Source organism: Aphelocoma coerulescens, chromosome 31, assembly GCF_041296385.1.
Source record: "Aphelocoma coerulescens isolate FSJ_1873_10779 chromosome 31, UR_Acoe_1.0, whole genome shotgun sequence".
Taxonomy (NCBI): Eukaryota; Metazoa; Chordata; class Aves; order Passeriformes; family Corvidae; genus Aphelocoma; species Aphelocoma coerulescens.
The window spans coordinates 1,301,035-1,322,296 of record NC_091044.1 but is presented as its reverse complement, the minus strand read 5'-3'; the positions used below and the strand labels follow the sequence as shown (position 1 = coordinate 1,322,296).

The following is a 21,262-nucleotide window of genomic DNA, read 5'->3' as shown; positions in this document are numbered from 1 at the left end:
TGTCAGGGCTGTCCCCAGGGTCTCCTGGCACATCAGGGGTGTCCCCAGGATGTCCTGGCACATCAGGGGTGTCCTGGCATATCGGGTGTCCCCGAGGTGTCTCCTGGCACATCAGGGGTATCCCCAGGATGTCCTGGCACATCAGGGGTGTCCTGTCACATCAGTGGTGTCCCCATGGTCTCCTGGCACATCAGGGGTGTCCCCAGGGTGCCCTGGCACATCAGGGGTGTCCCCAGGATGTCCTGGCACATCAGGGGTGTCCCCATGGTCTCCTGGCACATCAGGGGTGTCCCCAGGGTGCCCTGGCACATCAGGGGTGTCCTGGCACACGAGGGGTGTCCCCAGAGTGCCCTGGCACATCAGGGGTGTCCTGGCACACGAGGGGTGTCCCCAGAGTGCCCTGGCACATCAGGGGTGTCCTGGCACACGAGGGGTGTCCCCAGAGTGCCCTGGCACATCAGGAGTGTCCCCAGGATGTCCTGGCATGTCAGGGGTGTCCCCGAGGCGTGTCCTGGCACATCCGGGGTGTCCCCAGAGTGCCCTGGCACATCAGGGGTGTCCCCAGGGTGCCCTGGCACATCAGGGGTGCCCTGGCATATCAGGGCTGTCCCCAGGGTCTCCTGGCACATCAGGGGTATCCCCAGGATGTCTTGGCACATCAGGGGTGTCCTGGCACATCAGGGGTGTCCCCAGGATGCCCTGGCACATCAGGGGTATCCCCAGGGTGTCCTGGCACATCAGGGGTGTCCCCAGGATGTCCTGGCACATCAGGGGTGCCCTGGCACATCAGGGGTATCCCCAGGATGCCCTGGCACATCAGGGGTATCCCCAGGGTGTCCTGGCACATCAGGGGTGTCCCCAGGATGTCCTGGCACATCAGGGGTGCCCTGGCACATCAGGGGTATCCCCAGGATGCCCTGGCACATCAGGGGTGCCCTGGCACATCAGGGGTGTCCCCAGGGTGCCCTGGCACGTCCCCGCCCCAGGCCACACCCCGAGGCCCATCGGGGCTGTCCCCCAACATGTGCCCACTGCGTGCCCACCATGTGCCCACCGTATGCCCACCACGTGCCCACCATATGCCCACCATATGCCCACCGTATGCCCACCGTATGCCCACCGTGTGCCCACCACGTGCCCACCGTGTGCCCGGTCCCGGCAGCCCTGGCTCAGCGACGCCGAGGACGCGCCGTTCCTGGACCCCGTCCTGCGCAAACGCGCCGTGAAGGTCAAACACGTCAAGCGCCGCGAGAAGAAATCGGACAAGAAGGTGGGGGGGGGTTACTGGGGGGGCACTGGGAGCTACTGGGGGTTACTGGGAGGCTCCCAGGGTTGGCGGGAGGGGCCGCTGGGAGGGCTCTGGGCTGTGCGTGGTGGGTACTGGGGGGTACTGGGGTAGAAGGAGGAGGGCTACGAACAGCACCAGCAGCGGGTGCAGCACTGGGGGGTCACTGGGGGGTTACTGGGTGCTAACTGGTGCTAACTGGTGCTCACTGGTGCAGAAGGAGGAGCGCTACAGGCACCGGCAGCGGGCGCGGCAGTGGGTGGTTACTGGGTGCTTACTGGGTGCTTACTGGGTGGTCACTGGGTGCTAGTGGGGCGTTACTGGGTGGTTACTGGTGCTAACTGGTGCTCACTGGTGCAGAAGGAGGAGCGCTACAAGCGGCACCAGCAGCGGGCGCGGCACTGGGGGGTTAGTGGGTGATTAGTGGGTGGTTACTGGGTGGTTCATGGGGCGTTACTGGGTGGTTACTGGGTGGTCACTGGTGCTAACTGGTGCTCACTGGTGCTAACTGGTGCAGAAGGAGGAGCGCTACAAGCGGCACCGGCAGCGGGCGCAGCACTGGGTGGTTACTGGGTGGTTACCCGGTGATTAGTGGGTGGTTACTGGGTGGTTCATGGGGCGTTACTGGGTGGTTACTGGGTGGTTACTGGTGCTAACTGGTGCTCACTGGTGCTAACTGGTGCAGAAGGAGGAGCGCTACAAGCGCACCGGCAGCGGGTGCCGCACTGGGTGGTTACTGGGGGGTTACTGGGTGATTAGTGGGTGGTTACTGGGTGGTTTCTGGGTGGTTCATGGGGCGTTACTGGGTGGTTACTGGGTGCTTACTGAGTGGTTACTGGTGCTAACTGGTGCTCACTGGTGCAGAAGGAGGAGCGCTACAAGCGGCACCGGCAGCGGGCGCGGCACTGGGGGGTCATTGGGGGGTTACTGGGTGGTTCATGGGGCGTTACTGGGTGGTTACTGGGTGGTTCATGGGGCGTTAGTGGGTGGTTACCGGGTGGTTACTGGGTGGTTACTGGTGTTAACTGGTGCTAATTGGTGCTCACTGGTGCAGAAGGAGGAGCGCTACAAGCGGCACCGGCAGTGGGCGCAGCACTGGGTGGTTACTGGGGCGTTGCTGGGTGGTTACTGGGTGGTCACTGGTGCTAACTGGTGCTAACTGGTGCTCACTGGTGCAGAAGGAGGAGCGCTACAAGCGGCAGCGGGCGCAGCACTGGGTGGTTAGTGGGTGGTTACTGGGTGGTTCATGGGGCGTTGCTGGGTGGTTACTGGGTGGTCACTGGTGCTAACTGGTGCTCACTGGTGCAGAAGGAGGAGCGCTACAAGCGGCACCGGCAGCGGGCGCGGCACTGGGGGGTTACTGGGTGGTTACTGGGTGGTTACTGGGTGGTTCATGGGCCGTTACTGGGTGGTTACTGGGTGGTCACTGGTGCTAACTGGTGCTAACTGGTGCTCACTGGTGCAGAAGGAGGAGCGCTACAAGCGGCACCGGCAGCGGGCGCAGCACTGGGGGGTTACTGGGTGGTTACTGGGTGGTTACTGGGTGGTCACTGGTGCTAACTGGTGCTAACTGGTGCTCACTGGTGCAGAAGGAGGAGCGCTACAAGCGGCACCGGCAGCGGGCTCGGCACTGGGTGGTTACTGGGTGGTTACTGGGTGGTTCATGGGGCGTTACTGGGTGGTTACTGGGTGGTTACTGGTGCTAACTGGTGCTAACTGGTGCTCACTGGTGCTCACTGGTGCAGAAGGAGGAGCGCTACAAGCGGCACCGGCAGCGGGCGCGGCACTGGGTGGTTAGTGGGTGGTTACTGGGTGGTTTATGGGGCGTTACTGGGGGTTACTGGGTGGTTACTGGTGCTCACTGGTGCAGAAGGAGGAGCGCTACAAGCGGCACCGGCAGCAGGCACGGCACTGGGTGGTTACTGGGGTTACTGGGGGGTTACTGGGTGGTTACTGGGTGGTCACTGGGTGCTAGTGGGTGCTTACTGGGTGATTACTGGGTGCTAACTGGTGCTCACTGGTGCAGAAGGAGGAGTGCTACAAGCGGCACCCGGCAGCGGGCGCAGCACTGGGTGGTTACTGGGTAGTTAGTGGGTGCCTACTGGGTGATTACTGGGTGATTACTGGTGCTCACTGGTGTTAACTGGTGCTAACTGGTGCTCCCTGGTGCAGAAGGAGGAGCGCTACAAGCGGCACCGGCAGCGGGCTCGGCACTGGGTGGTTAGTGGGTGGTTACTGGGTGGTTTATGGGGCGTTACTGGGTGGTTACTGGGTGATTCATGGGGCATTACTGGGTGCTCACTGGTGCTCACTGGTGCAGAAGGAGGAGCGCTACAAGCGGCACCGGCAGCGGGCGCGGCACTGGGTGGTTACTGGGTGGTTACTGGGTGGTTACTGGGTGGTTAGTGGGTGGTTACTGGGTGGTCACTGGTGCTAACTGGTGCTAACTGGTGCTCACTGGTGCAGAAGGAGGAGCGCTACAAGCGGCACCGGCAGCGGGCGCGGCACTGGGGGGTTACTGGGTGGTTACTGGGTGCTTACTGGGGGTCACTGGGTGCTAGTGGGTGGTTACTGGGTGGTTACTGGTGCTAACTGGTGCTCACTGGTGCTCACTGGTGCAGAAGGAGGAGCGCTACAAGCGGCACCGGCAGCGGGCACAGCACTGGGTGGTTACTGGGTGGTTCATGGGGCGTTGCTGGGTGGTTACTGGGTGGTTACTGGTGTTAACTGGTGCTAACTGGTGCTAACTGGTGCAGAAGGAGGAGCGCTACAAGCGGCACCGGCAGCGGGCGCAGCACTGGGTGGTTACTGGGTGGTTACTGGTGTTAACTGGTGCTAACTGGTGCTAACTGGTGCTCACTGGTGCAGAAGGAGGAGCGCTACAAGCGGCACCGGCAGCGGGCGCAGCACTGGGTGGTTACTGGGTGGTTACTGGGTGGTTACTGGGTGGTTACTGGGTGGTCACTGGTGCTCACTGGTGCTCACTGGTGCAGAAGGAGGAGCGCTACAAGCGGCACCGGCAGCGGGCGCGGCACTGGGTGGTTACTGGGTGGTTACCCGGTGATTAGTGGGTGGTTACTGGGTGGTTCATGGGGCGTTACTGGGTGGTTACTGGGTGGTCACTGGTGCTAACTGGTGCTAACTGGTGCTCACTGGTGCAGAAGGAGGAGCGCTACAAGCGGCACCGGCAGCGGGCGCGGCACTGGGTGGTTACTGGGTGGTTACTGGATGATTAGTGGGGCATTACCGGGTGGTTACTGGGTGGTTACTGGTGCTAACTGGTGCTAACTGGTGCTCCCTGGTGCAGAAGGAGGAGCGCTACAAGCGGCACCGGCAGCGGGCGCAGCACTGGGGGGTTACTGGGTGGTTACCCGGTGATTAGTGGGTGGTTACTGGATGATTAGTGGGGCATTACTGGGTGGTTACTGGGTGCTCACTGGTGCTAACTGGTGCTAACTGGTGCTCACTGGTGCAGAAGGAGGAGCGCTACAAGCGGCACCGGCAGCGGGCTCGGCACCGCGAGCGCCGGGGGCACCCCGAGCGCGCCGACGCCCGGGACCCCGCGGGGCTGGGGCAGTGCCTGGGCCCCGGCTGCACCCGCCCCGCGCGCCCGCCCTCCAAGTACTGCAGCGAGGCCTGCGGCATCAAACTGGCTGCCAAGTGAGTACCCACCAGTACAGACCGGTACGGACCGGTACGGACCGGTACGGACCGGTACAGAGCGGGATAGACCAGCAGAAACTGGTAATGAGCTGTATGGATTGGTGTAAACCGGTATAGACCGGTATAGGGTGGTGCGTACCGGTGTAAAGCAGTACGGGATGGTATAGAGCAGTGCAAACCAGTATAAGCCAGTATGGAATGGTATAGAGCAGTGCAAACCAGTATAGAGCGGTACAGACCAGTACAGAATGGTATAGAGCAGTGCAAACCGGTATAGAGCGGTATAGACCAGTGCAAACCAGTATAAGCCAGTATGGAATGGTATAGAGCAGTGCAAACCAGTATAGAGCAGTATAGAGCGGTACAGACCAGTACAGAATGGTATAGAGCAGTGCAAACCAGTATAGAGCGATATAGACCAGTGCAAACCAGTGTAAACCAGTATGGAATAGTATAGAGCAGTGCAAACCAGTATAGAGCGATATAGACCAGTGCAAACCAGTGTAAACCAGTATGGAATGGTTTAGAGCAGTGCAAACCAGTATAGAGCAGTATAGACCAGTACAAACCAGTACAGAATGGTATAGAGCGGTATAGACTAGTGCAAACCAGTACAGAATGGTATGGAGCAGTGCAAACCAGTATAGAGTGGTATAGACCAGTATAAACCAGTGCAAAATGGTATAGACCAGTATAAACCAGTACAGAATGGTATAGACCAGCACAAACCAGTATAGAGCGGTATAGACCAGTATAAACCAGTACAGAATGGTATAGACCAGCACAAACCAGTATAGAGCGGTATAGACCAGTATAAACCAGTACAGAATGGTGTAGAGCAGTGCAAACCAGTATAGACCAGTGCAAACCAGTATAAACCAGTATGGAATGGTATAGAGCACTGCAAACTAGTATAGAGCAGTATAGACCAGGATAGAGCAGAATAGACCAGTACAAGCCGGTATAAACCAGTACAGAATGGTACGGACCAGTACAGACCAGTGCAGACCAGTACAGACTTTCTCCTTCCCTTGATCCCAAGCTGGATCCACGGGATCCTGGCACTGCATCCCAGGGATCCCATTAACCCCTTCCCGCCCCGATCCCAGCCGGATCTACGAGATCCCCCCCAGTGGATCCCAGGGATCCCAGGGTCCCCATTAACCCCTTCCCCACCAATCCCAGTTGGATCTATGCGATCCTGCCTCAGCGGATCCAGCAGTGGATCCCAGGGATCCCAGAGTCCCCTTTAACCCTTTCCTCCCCCTGATCCCAGCCGGATCTACGAGATCCTGCCGCAGCGGATCCCAGGGATCCCAGGGTCCCCATTAACCCTTTATTGCCCCAGATCCCAGCCGGATCTACAAGATCCCCCCTCAGTGGATCCCAGGGATCCCGGGGTCCCCATTAACCATTTATTGCCCCCCAATCCCAGCCGGATCGATGAGATCCCCCCTCAGTGGATCCCAGGGATCCCGGGGTCCCCATTAACCCTTTCCTCCCCTGATCCCAGCCGGATCTACGAGATTCCCCCCTCAGTGGATCCCAGGGTCCCCATTAACCCTTTATTGCCCCCCAATCCCAGCCGGATCTACAAGATCCTGCTTCAGCAGATCCCAGAGTCCCCATTAACCCTTTCCTCCCCCTGATCCCAGCCGGATCTACGAGATCCTGCCGCAGCGGATCCAGCAGTGGATCCCAGGCATCCCAGAGTCCCCATTAACCCTTTCCCACCCTGATCCCAGCTGGATCTACGAGATCCCCCCTCAGTGGATCCCAGGGATCCCGGGGTCCCCATTAACCCTTTCCTCCCCCCGATCCCAGACGGATCTACGAGATCTTGCCGCAGCGGATCCAGCAGCGGATCCAGCAGTGGATCCCAGGCATCCCAGAGTCCCCATTAACCCTTTCCCACCCCCCGATCCCAGCCGGATCTACGAGATCCTGCCGCAGCGGATCCAGCAGTGGATCCCAGGCATCCCAGAGTCCCCATTAACCCTTTCCCACCCCCCGATCCCAGCCGGATCTACGAGATCCTGCCGCAGCGGATCCAGCAGTGGCAGCAGAGCCCGTGCGTGGCCGAGGAGCACGGCAAGCGGCTGCTGGAGCGGATCCGGCGCGAGCAGCACCAGGCGCGCCTGCGGCTGCAGGAGATGGAGCGGCGCTTCCACGAGCTCGAGGGGCTCATCGCCCGCGCCAAGGGCCACCCGCCCCGCGAGGACGAGGAGGTGGGGGCACCCCCGGGCACCCCCGGGCACCCCCCGGCACCTCCCCGTGGGTCTGGGCGTGCCCAAAACCCGCTCGCTCTCCCCGTTGTGGGTCCCACTTCACCCCTCTCTGCTCCTCTGTGGACACCTGGGTGCCCCCAAACCCTTCAGTTCTCCCATTTTGGGTCCCTCCTGGGCCCCACCCTGGTCCCACCCAGACCCTTGGGTGCCCCCAAACCCTTCAGTTCTCCCCCTTCTGGGTCTCTGGGTCCCTCCTGGGCCCCACCCTGGTCCCACCCTGGGACCCCCCAAACCCTTCAGTTCTCCCCATGTTGGGTCCCCCCAATCTCTGGGTCCCTCCTGGGCCCCACCCTGGTCCCACCCAGACCCTTGGGTGCCCCCAAACCCTTCAGTTCTCCCCATTTTGGGTCCCCCCCCAAATCTCTGCATCCCATCCTGGTCCCACCCAGACCCCTGGGATCCCCCAAACCCTTCAGTTCTCCCCATTCTGGGTCCCCCCCAAATCTTTGGGTCCCTCCTGAGCCTCATCCTGGTCTCACCCAGGCCCTTGGGTGCCCCCAAACCCTTCAGTTCTCCCCATGTTGGGTCCCCCCAATCTCTGGGTCCCTCCTGGGCCTCACCCTGGTCTCACCCAGACCCTTGGGTGCCTCCGAACCCTTCAGTTCTCTCCATTCTGGGTCTCCCCCAAATCTTTGGGTCCCTCCTGGGCCCCACCCTGGTCCCACCCAGACCCTTGGGTGCCCCCAAACCCTTCAGTTCTCCCCATTTTGGGTCCCCCTAAATCTCTGGGTCCCTCCTGGGCCCCACCCTGGTCCCACCCAGACCCCTGGGATCCCCCAAACCCTTCAGTTCTCCCCCTTCTGGGTCTCTGGGTCCCTCCTGGGCCTCACCCTGGTCCCACCCAGACCCCTGGGATCCCCCAAACCCTTCAGTTCTCCCCATTCTGGGTCCCCCCCAAATCTTTGGGTCCCTCCTGAGCCTCATCCTGGTCTCACCCAGGCCCTTGGGTGCCCCCAAACCCTTCAGTTCTCCCCATGTTGGGTCCCCCCAAATCTCTGGGTCCCTCCTGGGCCCCACCCTGGTCCCACCCAGACCCTTGGGTGCCCCCGAACCCTTCAGTTCTCCCCCTTCTGGGTCTCTGGGTCCCTCCTGAGCCCCACCCTGGTCCCACCCTGAGACCCCCCAAACCCTTCAGTTCTCCCCATTTTGGGTCCCCCCAAATCTCTGGGTCCCTCCTGGGCCCCACCCTGGTCCCACCCAGACCCCTGGGATCCCCCAAACCCTTCAGTTCTCCCCATTCTGGGTCCCCCCTAAATCTCTGGGTCCCTCCTGAGCCTCATCCTGGTGCCCCCTGGTCCCCCTCAAACCCCTTGACTCCTCCGTGGAGCACCCCCAAACCCATCGAGTCGTCCCCCCCCATCCCTGGGTCCCCCCCAAATCCCTGGGTCCCTCCTGAGCCTCATCCTGGGACCCCCCAAACCCTTCAGTTCTCCCCATTTTGGTTCCCCCAATCCCTGGGTCCCTCCTGAGCCTCACCCTGGTGCCCCCTGGTCCCCCCCAACCCCCTTGACCCCTCCCTGGAGTGTCCCCAAACCCATCAAATCCCCCCCAAATCCCTGGGTCCCCCCAAATCTTTGGGTTCCCCAAATCCCTGGGTCCCCCCCGTCCCTGGGTCCCTCCTGAGCCTCACCCTGGTGCCCCCTGGTCCCCCCCAAACCCCTTGACCCCTCCCTGGAGCACCCCCAAACCCATCGAGTCCCCCCACAATCCCTGGGTCCCCCCCAATCCTTGGGTACCCCATAAACCCCAAAGCCCCCCCAAAACGCCGTGACCCCTCCCTGGAGCACCCGGGTGCCCCCAAACCCCTTAACCCCGTCTCCCCCCGCTCCGTGGGTGCCCCCTGACCCCGCTGACCCCGCAGAGCACCGAGGGCGACAGCGAGGACACGGACCTGCAGATCTTCTGCGTGTCCTGTGGCCACCCCATCAACCCCAAGGTGGCCCTGCGGCACATGGAGCGCTGCTACGCCAAGGTGTGCCCGGCTGCGGGCACCTCGAGGGGCTCCTGGGGGGCCCTGGGATCTGTGGGATCGGCTGTGGGATCATCCATGGGATGTGTGGGATCGTCCATGGGATGTGCGGGATCATCCATGGGATGTGTGGGACTCTGGGGGGTCCTGGGATCTGTGGGATCGTCTGTGGGATCATCCATGGGATGTGCGGGATCGTCCATGGGATGTGTGGGATCATCCATGGGATGTGTGGGACTCTGGGGGGTCCTGGGATCTGTGGGATCGTCTGTGGGATCGTCCATGGGATGTGTGGGACTCTGGGGGCCCCTAGGATCTGTGGGACTTTGTGGGGTCCTGGGATCTGTGGGATCGTCCATGGGATCATCCATGGGATGTGTGGGACTCTGGGGGCTCTCAGAATCTGTGGGATCGTCTGTGGGATCTGTGGGATCATCTGTGGGATGTATGGGATCATCCATGGGATGTGTAGGACTTTGTGGGGTCCTGGGATCTGTGGGACTTTGTGGGGTCCTGGGATCTGTGGGATCGCCTGTGGGATCTGTGGGGTCATCCATGGGATGTATGGGATCACCCATGGGATGTGTGGGATTTTGTGGGGTCCTGGGATCTGTGGGATTGTCTGTGGGATCATCCATGGGATGTGCGGGATCATCCATGGGATGTGTGGGACTCTGGGGGGTCCTGGGATCTGTGGGGTCGTCTGTGGGATCATCCATGGGATGTGTGGGACTCTGGGGTGTCCTGGGATCTGTGGGACTTTGTGGGGTCCTGGGATCTGTGGGATCATCTGTGGGATCATCCATGGGATGTATGGGATCATCCATGGGATGTGTGGGACTTTGTGGGGTCCTGGGATCTGTGGGACTTTGTGGGGTCCTGGGATCTGTGGGATCGTCTGTGGGATCATCCATGGGATGTGTGGGACTCTGGGGGGTCCTGGGATCTGTGGGATCGTCTGTGGGATCATCCATGGGATGTGTGGGATCATCCATGGGATGTGTGGGACTCTGGGGGCCCCTAGGATCTGTGGGACTTTGTGGGGTCCTGGGATCTGTGGGATCGTCCATGGGATCATCCATGGGATGTGTGGGACTCTGGGGGCTCTCAGAATCTGTGGGATCGTCTGTGGGATCTGTGGGATCATCTGTGGGATGTATGGGATCATCCATGGGATGTGTAGGACTTTGTGGGGTCCTGGGATCTGTGGGACTTTGTGGGGTCCTGGGATCTGTGGGATCGCCTGTGGGATCTGTGGGGTCATCCATGGGATGTATGGGATCACCCATGGGATGTGTGGGACTTTGTGGGGTCCTGGGATCTGTGGGATTGTCTGTGGGATCATCCATGGGATGTGCGGGATCATCCATGGGATGTGTGGGACTCTGGGGGGTCCTGGGATCTGTGGGGTCGTCTGTGGGATCATCCATGGGATGTGTGGGACTCTGGGGTGTCCTGGGATCTGTGGGACTTTGTGGGGTCCTGGGATCTGTGGGATCATCTGTGGGATCATCCATGGGATGTGTGGGACTCTGGGGTGTCCTGGGATCTGTGGGACTTTGTGGGGTCCTGGGATCTGTGGGATCATCTGTGGGATCATCCATGGGATGTGTGGGACTCTGTGGGATCGTCTGTGGGATCTGTGGGATCATCTGTGGGATCTGTGGGGTCGTCTGTGGGATCATCCATGGGATGTGTGGGAGTCTGGGGGGTCCTGGGATCTGTGGGATTGTCCATGGGATCATCCATGGGATGTGTGGGACTCTGGGGGCTCCCAGAATCTGTGGGATCGTCTGTGGGATCTGTGGGATCATCTGTGGGATGTATGGGATCATCCATGGGATGTGTGGGACTCTGGGGGGTCCTGGGATCTGTGGGGTTGTCTGTGGGATCATCCATGGGATATGTGGGACTCTGGGGGGTCCTGGGATCTGTGGGATCGTCTGTGGGATCATCCATGGGATGTGTGGGATCATCCATGGGATGTGTGGGACTCTGGGGGCCCCTAGGATCTGTGGGACTTTGTGGGGTCCTGGGATCTGTGGGATCGTCTGTGGGATCATCCATGGGATGTGTGGGATCATCCATGGGATGTGTGGGACTCTGGGGGCCCCTAGGATCTGTGGGACTTTGTGGGGTCCTGGGATCTGTGGGATCGTCCGTGGGATCATCCATGGGATGTGTGGGACTCTGGGGGCTCCCAGAATCTGTGGGATCGTCTGTGGGATCTGTGGGATCATCTGTGGGATGTATGGGATCATCCATGGGATGTGTGGGACTTTGGGGGGTCCTGGGATCTGTGGGACTTTGTGGGGTCCTGGGATCTGTGGGATCGTCTGTGGGATCATCCATGGGATGTGTGGGACTCTGGGGGGTCCTGGGATCTGTGGGATCGTCTGTGGGATCTGTGGGATCATCTGTGGGATCATCCATGGGATGTGTGGGACTCTGGGGTGTCCTGGGATCTGTGGGACTTTGTGGGGTCCTGGGATCTGTGGGATCATCTGTGGGATCATCCATGGGATGTGTGGGACTCTGGGGGGTCCTGGGATCTGTGGGACTTTGTGGGGTCCTGGGATCTGTGGGGTCGTCTGTGGGATCTGTGGGGTTGTCTGTGGGATCATCCATGGGATGTGTGGGAGTCTGGGGGGTCCTGGGATCTGTGGGATCGTCTGTGGGATCTGTGGGATCATCCATGGGATGTGTGGGACTCTGGGGGGTCCTGGGATCTGTGGGACTTTGTGGGGTCCTGGGATCTGTGGGATCGTCTGTGGGATCACCCATGGGATGTATGGGACTCTGGGGGGTCCCGAGATCTGTGGGATCGGCTGTGGGATCATCCATGGGATGTGTGGGACTCTGGGGGGGCCTGGAATCTGTAGGATCGTCTGTGGGATCACCCATGGGATGTGTGGGACTCTGGGGGCTCCTGGGATCTGTGGGACTTTGTGGGGTCCTGGGATCTGTGGGATCATCTGTGGGATCTGTGGGGTCGTCTGTGGGATCATCCCTGGGATGTGTGGGATCACCTATGGGATGTATGGGATCATCCATGGGATGTGTGGGACTCTGGGGGCCCCTGGGATCTGTGGGATCATCCCTGGGATCCGTGGGGGGCTGGGGGGGGACCTTCTGAAGGAGCCCTGGGGGTCTCTATAGGGGCTGGGGGGCCCTGGGGACCCTATGGGAGGGCTCTGGGGGGGGGAGGGGGCTCTATAGGGGCTGGGGGGTCCCTGTGGGGGGGGTCTCGGGGGTCCCATCCCTGTGACCCCCCCACCCCATTGCAGTACGAGAGCCAAACGTCCTTCGGGTCCATGTACCCCACCCGCATCGAGGGGTGAGTGGGGAGGGGGCACCGGGGGGGGGGGGCACCCGGGGGGGGTCCCAGCACCCTAAATCCTCCCGGGAATGGGGTGGGAGCACCCGGGGGGGGGTCCCAGCACCCTAAATCCTCCCGGGAATGGGGTTGGGAGCACCTAAGGGGGGTCCCAGCCCCCTAAATCCTCCTGGGAATGGGGTGGGATCACCCGGGGGGGGGTCCCAGCCCCCTAAATCCTCCTGGGATTCGGGTGGGATCACCCGGGGAGGGGTCCCAGCCCCCTAAATCCTCCTGGGATTCGGGTGGGATCACCCGGGGAGGGGTCCCAGCACCCTAAATCCTCCTGGGAATGGGGTGGGATCACCCGGGGGGGGGTCCCAGCACCCTAAATCCTCCTGGGAATGGGGTGGGATCACCCGGGGGGGGGTCCCAGCACCCTAAATCCTCCTGGGAATGGGGTGGGATCACCCGGGGGGGGGTCCCAGCACCCTAAATCCTCCTGGGAATGGGGTGGGAGCACCCGGGGAGGGGTCCCAGCCCCCTAAATCCTCCTGGGAATGGGGTGGGAGCACCCGGGGGGGGGGTCCCAGCACCCTAAATCCTCCTGGGAATGGGGTGGGAGCACCCAGGGGGGTGTCCCAGCACCCTAAATCCTCCTGGGAATGGGGTGGGAGCAGCTGGAGGGGGGTCCCAGCACCCTAAATCCTCCTGGGAATGGGGTGGGGAGCACCCAGAGGGTCATTCGGGGGTCAAGGGGGGGTCCCAGCCCCCTAAATCCTTCTGGGAATGGGGTGGGAGCCCCTAAGGGGGGTCTTTGGGGTCAAAGGGGGGGTCCCAGCCCCCTAAATCCTCCAAGACGGGGGGTGAGGAGCACCCGGGGGGCCTTTTGGGGTCAAGGAGGGGTTCCCAACCCCCTAAATCCTCCTGGGAATGGGGTGGGAGCAGCTGGGGGGGGTCCCATCACCCTAAATCCTCCTGGGAATGGGGTGGGAGCACCCAGGGAGGGGTCCCAGCCCCCTAAATCCTCCTGGGAATGGGGTGGGAGCAGCTGGAGGGGGGTCCCAGCACCCTAAATCCTCCTGGGAATGGGGTGGGATCACCCGGGGAGGGGTCCCAGCACCCTAAATCCTCCTGGGATTCGGGTGGGATCACCCGGGGAGGGGTCCCAGCCCCCTAAATCCTCCTGGGAATGGGGTGGGAGCACCCAGGGAGGGGTCCCAGCCCCCTAAATCCTCCTGGGAATGGGGTGGGAGCACCCGGGGAGGGGTCCCAGCCCCCTAAATCCTCCTGGGAATGGGGTGGGAGCAGCTGGAGGGGGGTCCCAGCACCCTAAATCCTCCCTGGAATGGGGTGGGAGCACCCGGGGAGGGGTCCCAGCACCCTAAATCCTCCTGGGAATGGGGTGGGAGCACCCGGGGAGGGGTCCCAGCACCCTAAATCCTCCTGGGAATGGGGTGGGGAGCACCCAGAGGGTCATTCGGGGATCAAGGGGGGGTCCCAGCCCCCTAAATCCTCCTGGGAATGGGGTGGGAGCCCCTAAGGGGGGTCTTTGGGGTCAAAGGGGGGGTCCCAGCCCCCTAAATCCTCCAAGACGGGGGGTGAGGAGCACCCGGGGGGCCTTTTGGGGTCAAGGGGGGGTTCCCAACCCCCTAAATCCTCCTGGGAATGGGGTGGGAGCACCCTGGGGGGGCCTTTGGGGTCAAGGGGGGGGTCCCATCACCCTAAATCCTCCTGGGAATGGGGTGGGAGCACCCGGGGGTCCTTTGGGGGTTCCCAACCCCCTAAATCCTCCTGGGAATGGGGTGGGAGCACCCGGTGTGGTCCCAGCCCCCTAAATCCTCCTGGGAATGGGGTGGGAGCACCCTGGGGGGGTTGTGGCTGTTTTGGGGGGGGGGTCCCTCGGCCCCCTGCCCCCCTTTGAGGTCACCTCCCGTGTCCCCCCCAGGGCCACGCGGCTCTTCTGTGACGTTTACAACCCCCAGAGCAAAACCTACTGCAAGCGGCTGCAGGTGCTGTGCCCCGAGCACTCCCGGGACCCCAAGGTGGGCACGGAGGGGGCTTTGGGGGCACTGAGGGGGGCTTTGGGGGCACTGAGGGGGCTTTGGGGTGGGATTTAGGGGATCTGTGCCCCGAGCACTCCCGGGACCCCAAGGTGGGCACGGAGGGGGCTTTGGGGGCACTGAGGGGGCTTTGGGGTGGGATTTAGGGGATCTGTGCCCCGAGCACTCCCGGGACCCCAAGGTGGGCACCGAGGGGGCTTTGGGGGCACAGAGGGGGGGTTTGGGGTGGGATTTAGGGGATCTGTGCCCCAAGCACTCCCGGGACCCCAAGGTGGGCACTGAGGGGGGGTTTGGGGGCACTGAGGGGGCTTTGGGGGCACTGAGGGGGCTTTGGGGTGGGATTTAGGGGATCTGTGCCCCGAGCACTCCCGGGACCCCAAGGTGGGCACCGAGGGGGCTTTGGGGTGGGATTTAGGGGATCTGTGCCCCGAGCACTCCCGGGACCCCAAGGTGGGCACTGAGGGGGCTTTGGGGTGGGATTTAGGGGATCTGTGCCCCAAGCACTCCCGGGACCCCAAGGTGGGCACGGAGGAGGCTTTGGGGGCACTGAGGGGGCTTTGGGATGGGGTTTAGGGGATCTGTGCCCCGAGTACTCCCGGGACCCCAAGGTGGGCACGGAGGGGGCTTTGGGGGCACTGAGGGGGCTTTGGGGGCACTCAGGGGGCTTTGGGGTGGGATTTAGGGGATCTGTGCCCCAAGCACTCCCGGGACCCCAAGGTGGGCACGGAGGGGGCTTTGGGGGCACTGAGGGGGGGTTTGGGGGCACTGAGAGGGGTTTGGAGTGGGATTTAGGGGATCTGTGCCCCGAGCACTCCCGGGACCCCAAGGTGGGCACTGGGGGCTTTGGGGTGGGATTTAGGGGATCTGTGCCCCGAGCACTCCCGGGACCCCAAGGTGGGCACTGAGGGGGGGTTTGGGGGCACTGAGGGGGGGTTTGGGGGCACTGAGGGGGCTTTGGGGGCACTGAGAGGGGTTTGGAGTGGGATTTAGGGGATCTGTGCCCCGAGCACTCCCGGGACCCCAAGGTGGGCACTGAGGGGGGCAGTTTTGGGGGCACAGAGAGGGGTTTTTGGGGCACAGGAGATGGGCAGTGCCCAGGACACTCCCAGGCCCCCGAGGTGGACACAGAGGGGGGAACAGCAGAGATGGGCAGTGCCCAGGACACTCCCAGGACCCCAAAGTGGACATGGGGGGGTTCTGGGGGATCAGGGGCAGTGCCCAGGCCACTCCCAGGCCCCCGAGGTGGACACAGAGGGGGCACAGCAGAGATGGGCAGTGCCCAGGACACTCCCAGGCCCCCGAGGTGGACACAGAGGGGGGAACAGCAGAGATGGGCAGTGCCCAGGACACTCCCAGGCCCCCGAGGTGGACACAGAGGGGGGAACAGCAGAGATGGGCAGTGCCCAGGACACTCCCAGGACCCCAAAGTGGACATGGGGGGGTTCTGGGGGGTCAGGGGGCAGTGCCCAGGCCACTCCCAGGCCCCCGAGGTGGACACAGAGGAGGCACAGCAGAGATGGGCAGTGCCCAGGACACTCCCAGGACCCCAAAGTGGACATGGGGGGGTTCTGGGGGATCAGGGGGCAGTGCCCAGGCCACTCCCAGGCCCCCGAGGTGGACACGGTGTGGCAGAGGAGCTCGGGGTGTCCCGAGGCCGGCGCTGACCCCGTGCCCGCCCAGGTGCCCGCGGACGAGGTGTGCGGCTGCCCGCTGGTGCGCGACGTCTTCGAGCTGACCGGGGACTTCTGCCGCGTGCCCAAGCGCAAGTGCCACCGCCACTACTGCTGGGAGAAGCTGCGCCGCGCCGAGGTGGACCTGGAGCGCGTCCGCGTGGTGGGTGGCACCGCCCGGGGGGTGCCAACGTCCCCAGAGCGTCCCCAGAGCGTCCCCAAAGCGTCCCCAAAGCGTCCCCGTGTCCCCAACGGAGGCACCGAGCGCATCCCCCAAAGGTGTTCCCGCCTCTCCCTGGTGGCTCCAGGGGTGTCCCCATGTCCCCAAGGGGTTCCCATGTCCTCCATGGTGACCCTAAAGGTGTTCCCGTGTCCCCAGGGGGTTCCCAATGTCCCCTGTGGTGGCTCCAGGGGTGTCCCCGTGTCCCTAAGGGGTTCCAGATGTCCCCCGTGGTGACCCTAAAGGTGTTCTCGTGTCCCCAAGGGGTTCCAGATGTCCTCCATGGTGACACTAAAGGTGTCCCCGTGTCCCCAAGGGGTTCCAGATGTCCCCTGTGGTGGCTCCAGGGGTGTCCCCATGTCCCCAGGGGGTTCCCAATATCCCCTGTGGTGACCCTAAAGGTGTCCCCGTGTCCCCAAGGGGTTCCAGGTGTCCTCCATGGTGACCCTAAAGGTGTCCCCGTGTCCCCAAGGGGTTCCTGATGTCCTCCATGGTGGCTCTAAAGGTGTTCCCATGTCCCCAGGGGGTTCCAAATGTCCCCTATGGTGGCTCCAGGGGTGTCCCCGTGTCCCCAAGGGGTTCCCAATGTTCCCCATGGTGACCCTAAAGGTGTCCCCGTGTCCCCAAGGGGTTCCAGATGTCCTCCATGGTGATCCTAAAGGTGTTCCTGTGTCCCCAGGGGGTTCCCAATGTCCCCTGTGGTGACCCTAAAGGTGTTCTCATGTCCGCAAGGGGTTCCAGATGTCCTCCATGGTGATCCTAAAGGTGTTCCCATGTCCCCAGGGGGTTCCAAATGTCCCCTGTGATGGCTCCAGGGGTGTCCCCGTGTCCCCAAGGGGTTCCAGGTGTCCCCTGTGGTGACCCTAAAGGTGTTCCCGTGTCCCCAGGGGGTTCCCATGTCCTCCATGGTGACACTAAAGGTGTCCCCGTGTCCCCAAGGGGTTCCCAATGTTCCCCATGGTGACCCTAAAGGTGTTCCCGTGTCCCCAAGGGGTTCCAGATGTCCTCCATGGTGACCCTAAAGGTGTTCCCGTGTCCCCAAGGGGTTCCAGATGTCCCCTGTGGTGGCTCCAGGGGTGTCCCCATGTCCCCAAGGGGTTCCTGATGTCCCCCATGGTGACCCTAAAGGTGTCCCTGTGTCCCCAGGGGGTTCCAAATGTCCCCTGTGGTGACCCTAAAGGTGTTCCCATGTCCCCAAGGGGTTCCAGGTGTCCTCCATGGTGACCCTAAAGGTGTCCCAGTGTCCCCAGGGGGTTCCCAATGTCCCCTGTGGTGGCTCCAGGGGTGTCCCCATGTCCCCAAGGGGTTCCCAATGTTCCCCATGGTGACCCTAAAGGTGTTCCCGTGTCCCCAAGGGGTTCCAGATGTCCTCCATGATGATCCTAAAGGTGTTCCTGTGTCCCCAGGGGGTTCCCATGTTCTCCATGGTGACCCTAAAGGTGTCCCCGTGTCCCCAAGGGGTTCCAGGTGTCCTCCATGGTGACCCTAAAGGTGTCCCAGTGTCCCCAGGGGGTTCCAAATGTCCCCTGTGATGGCTCCAGGGGTGTCCCCGTGTCCCCAAGGGGTTCCAGGTGTCCCCTGTGGTGACCCTAAAGGTGTTCCCGTGTCCCCAGGGGGTTCCAGATGTCCTCCATGGTGACACTAAAGGTGTCCCCGTGTCCCCAAGGGGTTCCAGATGTCCCCTGTGGTGGCTCCAGGGGTGTCCCCATGTCCCCAAGGGGTTCCTGATGTCCCCCATGGTGACCCTAAAAGTGTTCCTGTGTCCCCAGGGGGTTCCAAATGTCCCCTGTGGTGACCCTAAAGGTGTTCCCATGTCCGCAAGGGGTTCCAGGTGTCCTCCATGGTGACCCTAAAGGTGTTCCCATGTCCGCAAGGGGTTCCAGGTGTCCTCCATGGTGACCCTAAAGGTGTTCCCATGTCCGCAAGGGGTTCCAGATGTCCCCCATGGTGACCCTAAAGGTGTCCCCGTATCCCCAGGGGGTTCCCAATGTCCCCTGTGGTGGCTCCAGGGGTGTCCCCATGTCCCCAAGGGGTTCCCATGTTCTCCATGGTGACCCTAAAGGTGTCCCCGTGTCCCCAGGGGGTTCCAAATGTCCCCTGTGGTGACCCTAAAGGTGTTCCCATGTCCCCAAGGGGTTCCAGGTGTCCTCCATGGTGACCCTAAAGGTGTCCCCGTGTCCCCAAGGGGTTCCAGGTGTCCTCCATGGTGACCCTAAAGGTGTCCCAGTGTCCCCAGGGGGTTCCCAATGTCCCCTGTGGTGGCTCCAGGGGTGTCCCCATGTCCCCAAGGGGTTCCCAATGTTCCCCATGGTGACCCTAAAGGTGTTCCCGTGTCCCCAAGGGGTTCCAGATGTCCTCCATGGTGACCCTAAAGGTGTTCCCGTGTCCCCAGGGGGTTCCCATGTCCTCCATGGTGATCCTAAAGGTGTTCCTGTGTCCCCAGGGGGTTCCCAATGTCCCCTGTGGTGGCTCCAGGGGTGTCCCCGTGTCCCCAAGGGGTTCCAGGTGTCCCCTGTGGTGACCCTAAAGGTGTTCCCGTGTCCCCAGGGGGTTCCAAATATCCCCTGTGGTGACCCTAAAGGTGTTCCCATGTCCGCAAGGGGTTCCAGATGTCCCCCATGGTGATCCTAAAGGTGTCTCTGTGTCCCCTGGGTGTCTCCAAGGGGTGTCCCTGTGTCCCCTGTGATGGCTCCAGGGGTGTCCCTGTGTCCCCTGTGATGGCTCCAGGGGTGTCCCTGTGTCCCCAAGGGGTTCCAGATATCCTCCATGGTGACCCTAAAGGTGTTCCCGTGTCTCCAAAGGGTACCAAATGTCCCCTGTGGTGACCCTAAAGGTGTTCCCATGTCCCCTGGGTATCTCCAAGGGGTTCCCAATGTCCCTCATGGTGGCTCCAGGGGTGTCCCCATGTCCCCAAGGGGTTCCAGATATCCTCCATGGTGACCCTAAAAGTGTTCCTGTGTCCCCAAGGGGTTCCCAATGTCCCCTGTAGTGACCCTAAAGGTGTCTCTGTGTCCCCAAGGGGTTCCCAATGTCCCCCGTGGTGGCCCTGCTCCCCCAGCGATGCTCCCACGGGTGTCCCTCTGTCCCTGAGGGTGTTTGGTGTCCCTGGCAATGTCCCCTGTGGTGTCCCCGTATCCCTCGTGGTGGCTCCAAGGCCGTCCCCGTGTCCCCACTGATGTCCTCCACCATGTCCCCGTGTCCCCAGGGGGGGTCCCCATGTCCTCACTGATGCTCCCACGGGTGGTCCCTTGTCACTGGTGCTGTCCCTGTGTCCCCAGCCCTGTCCTGCATCTCCATGTCCCCGTGTCCCCACACTGTCCCCTGTCCCTGCACTCTCCCCACATTGTCCCTTTGTCCCCACATTGTCCCCTGTCCCTGTGTCCCCACATTGTCCCCTGTCTCTGCACTGTCCCCACATTGTCCCCTGTCCCTTTGTCCCCACGCTGCCCTGTGTCCCCCTGTCCCCTCACTGTCCCTGTCCCCATCCCCTCCCCGTCCCCTTCCCATCCCCTGCCCATCCCCCTCACTGTCCCCTCACTTTCCCTGTCCCCTCACTGTCCCCATCCCCATCCCATTCCCTCCCTGTCCCCGTCTCTTCCCCCTCCCCATCCCCTCACCATCCCTGTCACCGTCCCCTCACCATCCCAATCCCCTCCCTGTCCCCATCCCCATCCCCATCCCTGTCCCCTCACCATCTCCGCCCGCATCCCCTCACCATCCCCGTCCCCGTCCCCGTCCCTGTCCCCTCACCATCCCCATCCCCTCCCTGTCCCTTCCCCATCCCTGTCCCCTCCCTGTCCCCTCCCCATCCCCATCCCCCTCCCTGTCCCCGTCTCTTTCCCCTCCCCGTGCCTTCGCCATCCCCGTCGCTGTCCCCATCTCTTCCCCCTCCCCGTCCCCATCCCCGTACCCATCCCCATCCTCATCCCCGTCCCTGTCCCCATCTCTTCCCCATCCCCATCCCATCCCCATCCCCATCCCCGTCTCCGTCTCCTCCCCCTCCCCGTGCCTTCCCCATCCCCGTCCTTGTCCCCATCTTTTCCCCCTCCCTGTCCCCTCACCATCCCTGTTCCCTCACCATCCCCATCCCATCCCCATCCCCTCACCATCCCCGTCCCTGTCCCCGTCTCTTCCCCCTCCCTGTCCCCATCCCTGTCCCCATCCCCTCACGGTCCCCATCCCCTCACCATCCCCATCCCTGTCCCCATCTCTTCCCCCTCCCCATCCCCTCCCCGTCCCCTCACGGTCCCCATCCCCTCACCATCCCCATCCCCTCCCCATCCCCTCCCCATCCCCGTCCCCGTCCCAGTCTCTTCCCCCTCCCCGTCCCCATCCCTGTCCCCATCCCCTCACGGTCCACATCCCCTCACCATCCCCATCCCTGTCCCCATCCCATCCCCGTCCCCTCACGGTCCCTGTCCCGCAGTGGTACAAGCTGGACGAGCTCTTCGAGCAGGAGCGCAACGTGCGGGCGGCCATGACCAACCGCGCCGGGCTGCTGGCGCTGATGCTGCACCAGACCATCCAGCACGACCCGCTGACCACCGACCTGCGCTCGGACCGCTGACCACCCCCCCGGGACCCCCACGACCCCCCCCATATCCCCTCCCCACATCCCCTCCCACCCCCTGGTTCCTGGGTCCTCCCCATCCCCCAATAAATCGGGTGTGAAAAAGGAGTCTGGGGGTGTCTGTGGGGGGGGCGTCAGCGGCATTCGGGGGTCGTCCACGAGATCTGTGGGGTCCTTGGGGTAAATGGGGGCTCCTCTGGGATCTCGGGGCTCCTGGG

The 21,262-nt window shown here is 62.6% G+C and overlaps 1 protein-coding gene across 4 annotated transcripts in view; it reads left to right on the top strand.

Annotated features, from left to right (window-relative positions):
* The window catches only part of CXXC1 (CXXC finger protein 1), a 33,277-nt gene extending 12,128 nt beyond the window's left edge, over nucleotides 1-21,149 (top strand). For all 4 annotated transcript variants that reach the window (XM_068998257.1, XM_068998256.1, XM_068998255.1 and 1 more), the window contains 8 exons: nucleotides 1,163-1,270; nucleotides 4,761-4,945; nucleotides 6,969-7,176; nucleotides 9,098-9,208; nucleotides 12,493-12,542; nucleotides 14,470-14,566; nucleotides 16,265-16,417; nucleotides 20,901-21,149. In XM_068998257.1, the coding sequence (XP_068854358.1) occupies nucleotides 1,163-1,270; nucleotides 4,761-4,945; nucleotides 6,969-7,176; nucleotides 9,098-9,208; nucleotides 12,493-12,542; nucleotides 14,470-14,566; nucleotides 16,265-16,417; nucleotides 20,901-21,041 (1,053 nt within the window). In that variant the 3' untranslated portion in view covers nucleotides 21,042-21,149. The remainder of the gene's footprint in view (nucleotides 1-1,162; nucleotides 1,271-4,760; nucleotides 4,946-6,968; nucleotides 7,177-9,097; nucleotides 9,209-12,492; nucleotides 12,543-14,469; nucleotides 14,567-16,264; nucleotides 16,418-20,900) is intronic.
* The last annotated feature ends 113 nt before the right edge of the window (nucleotides 21,150-21,262 follow it).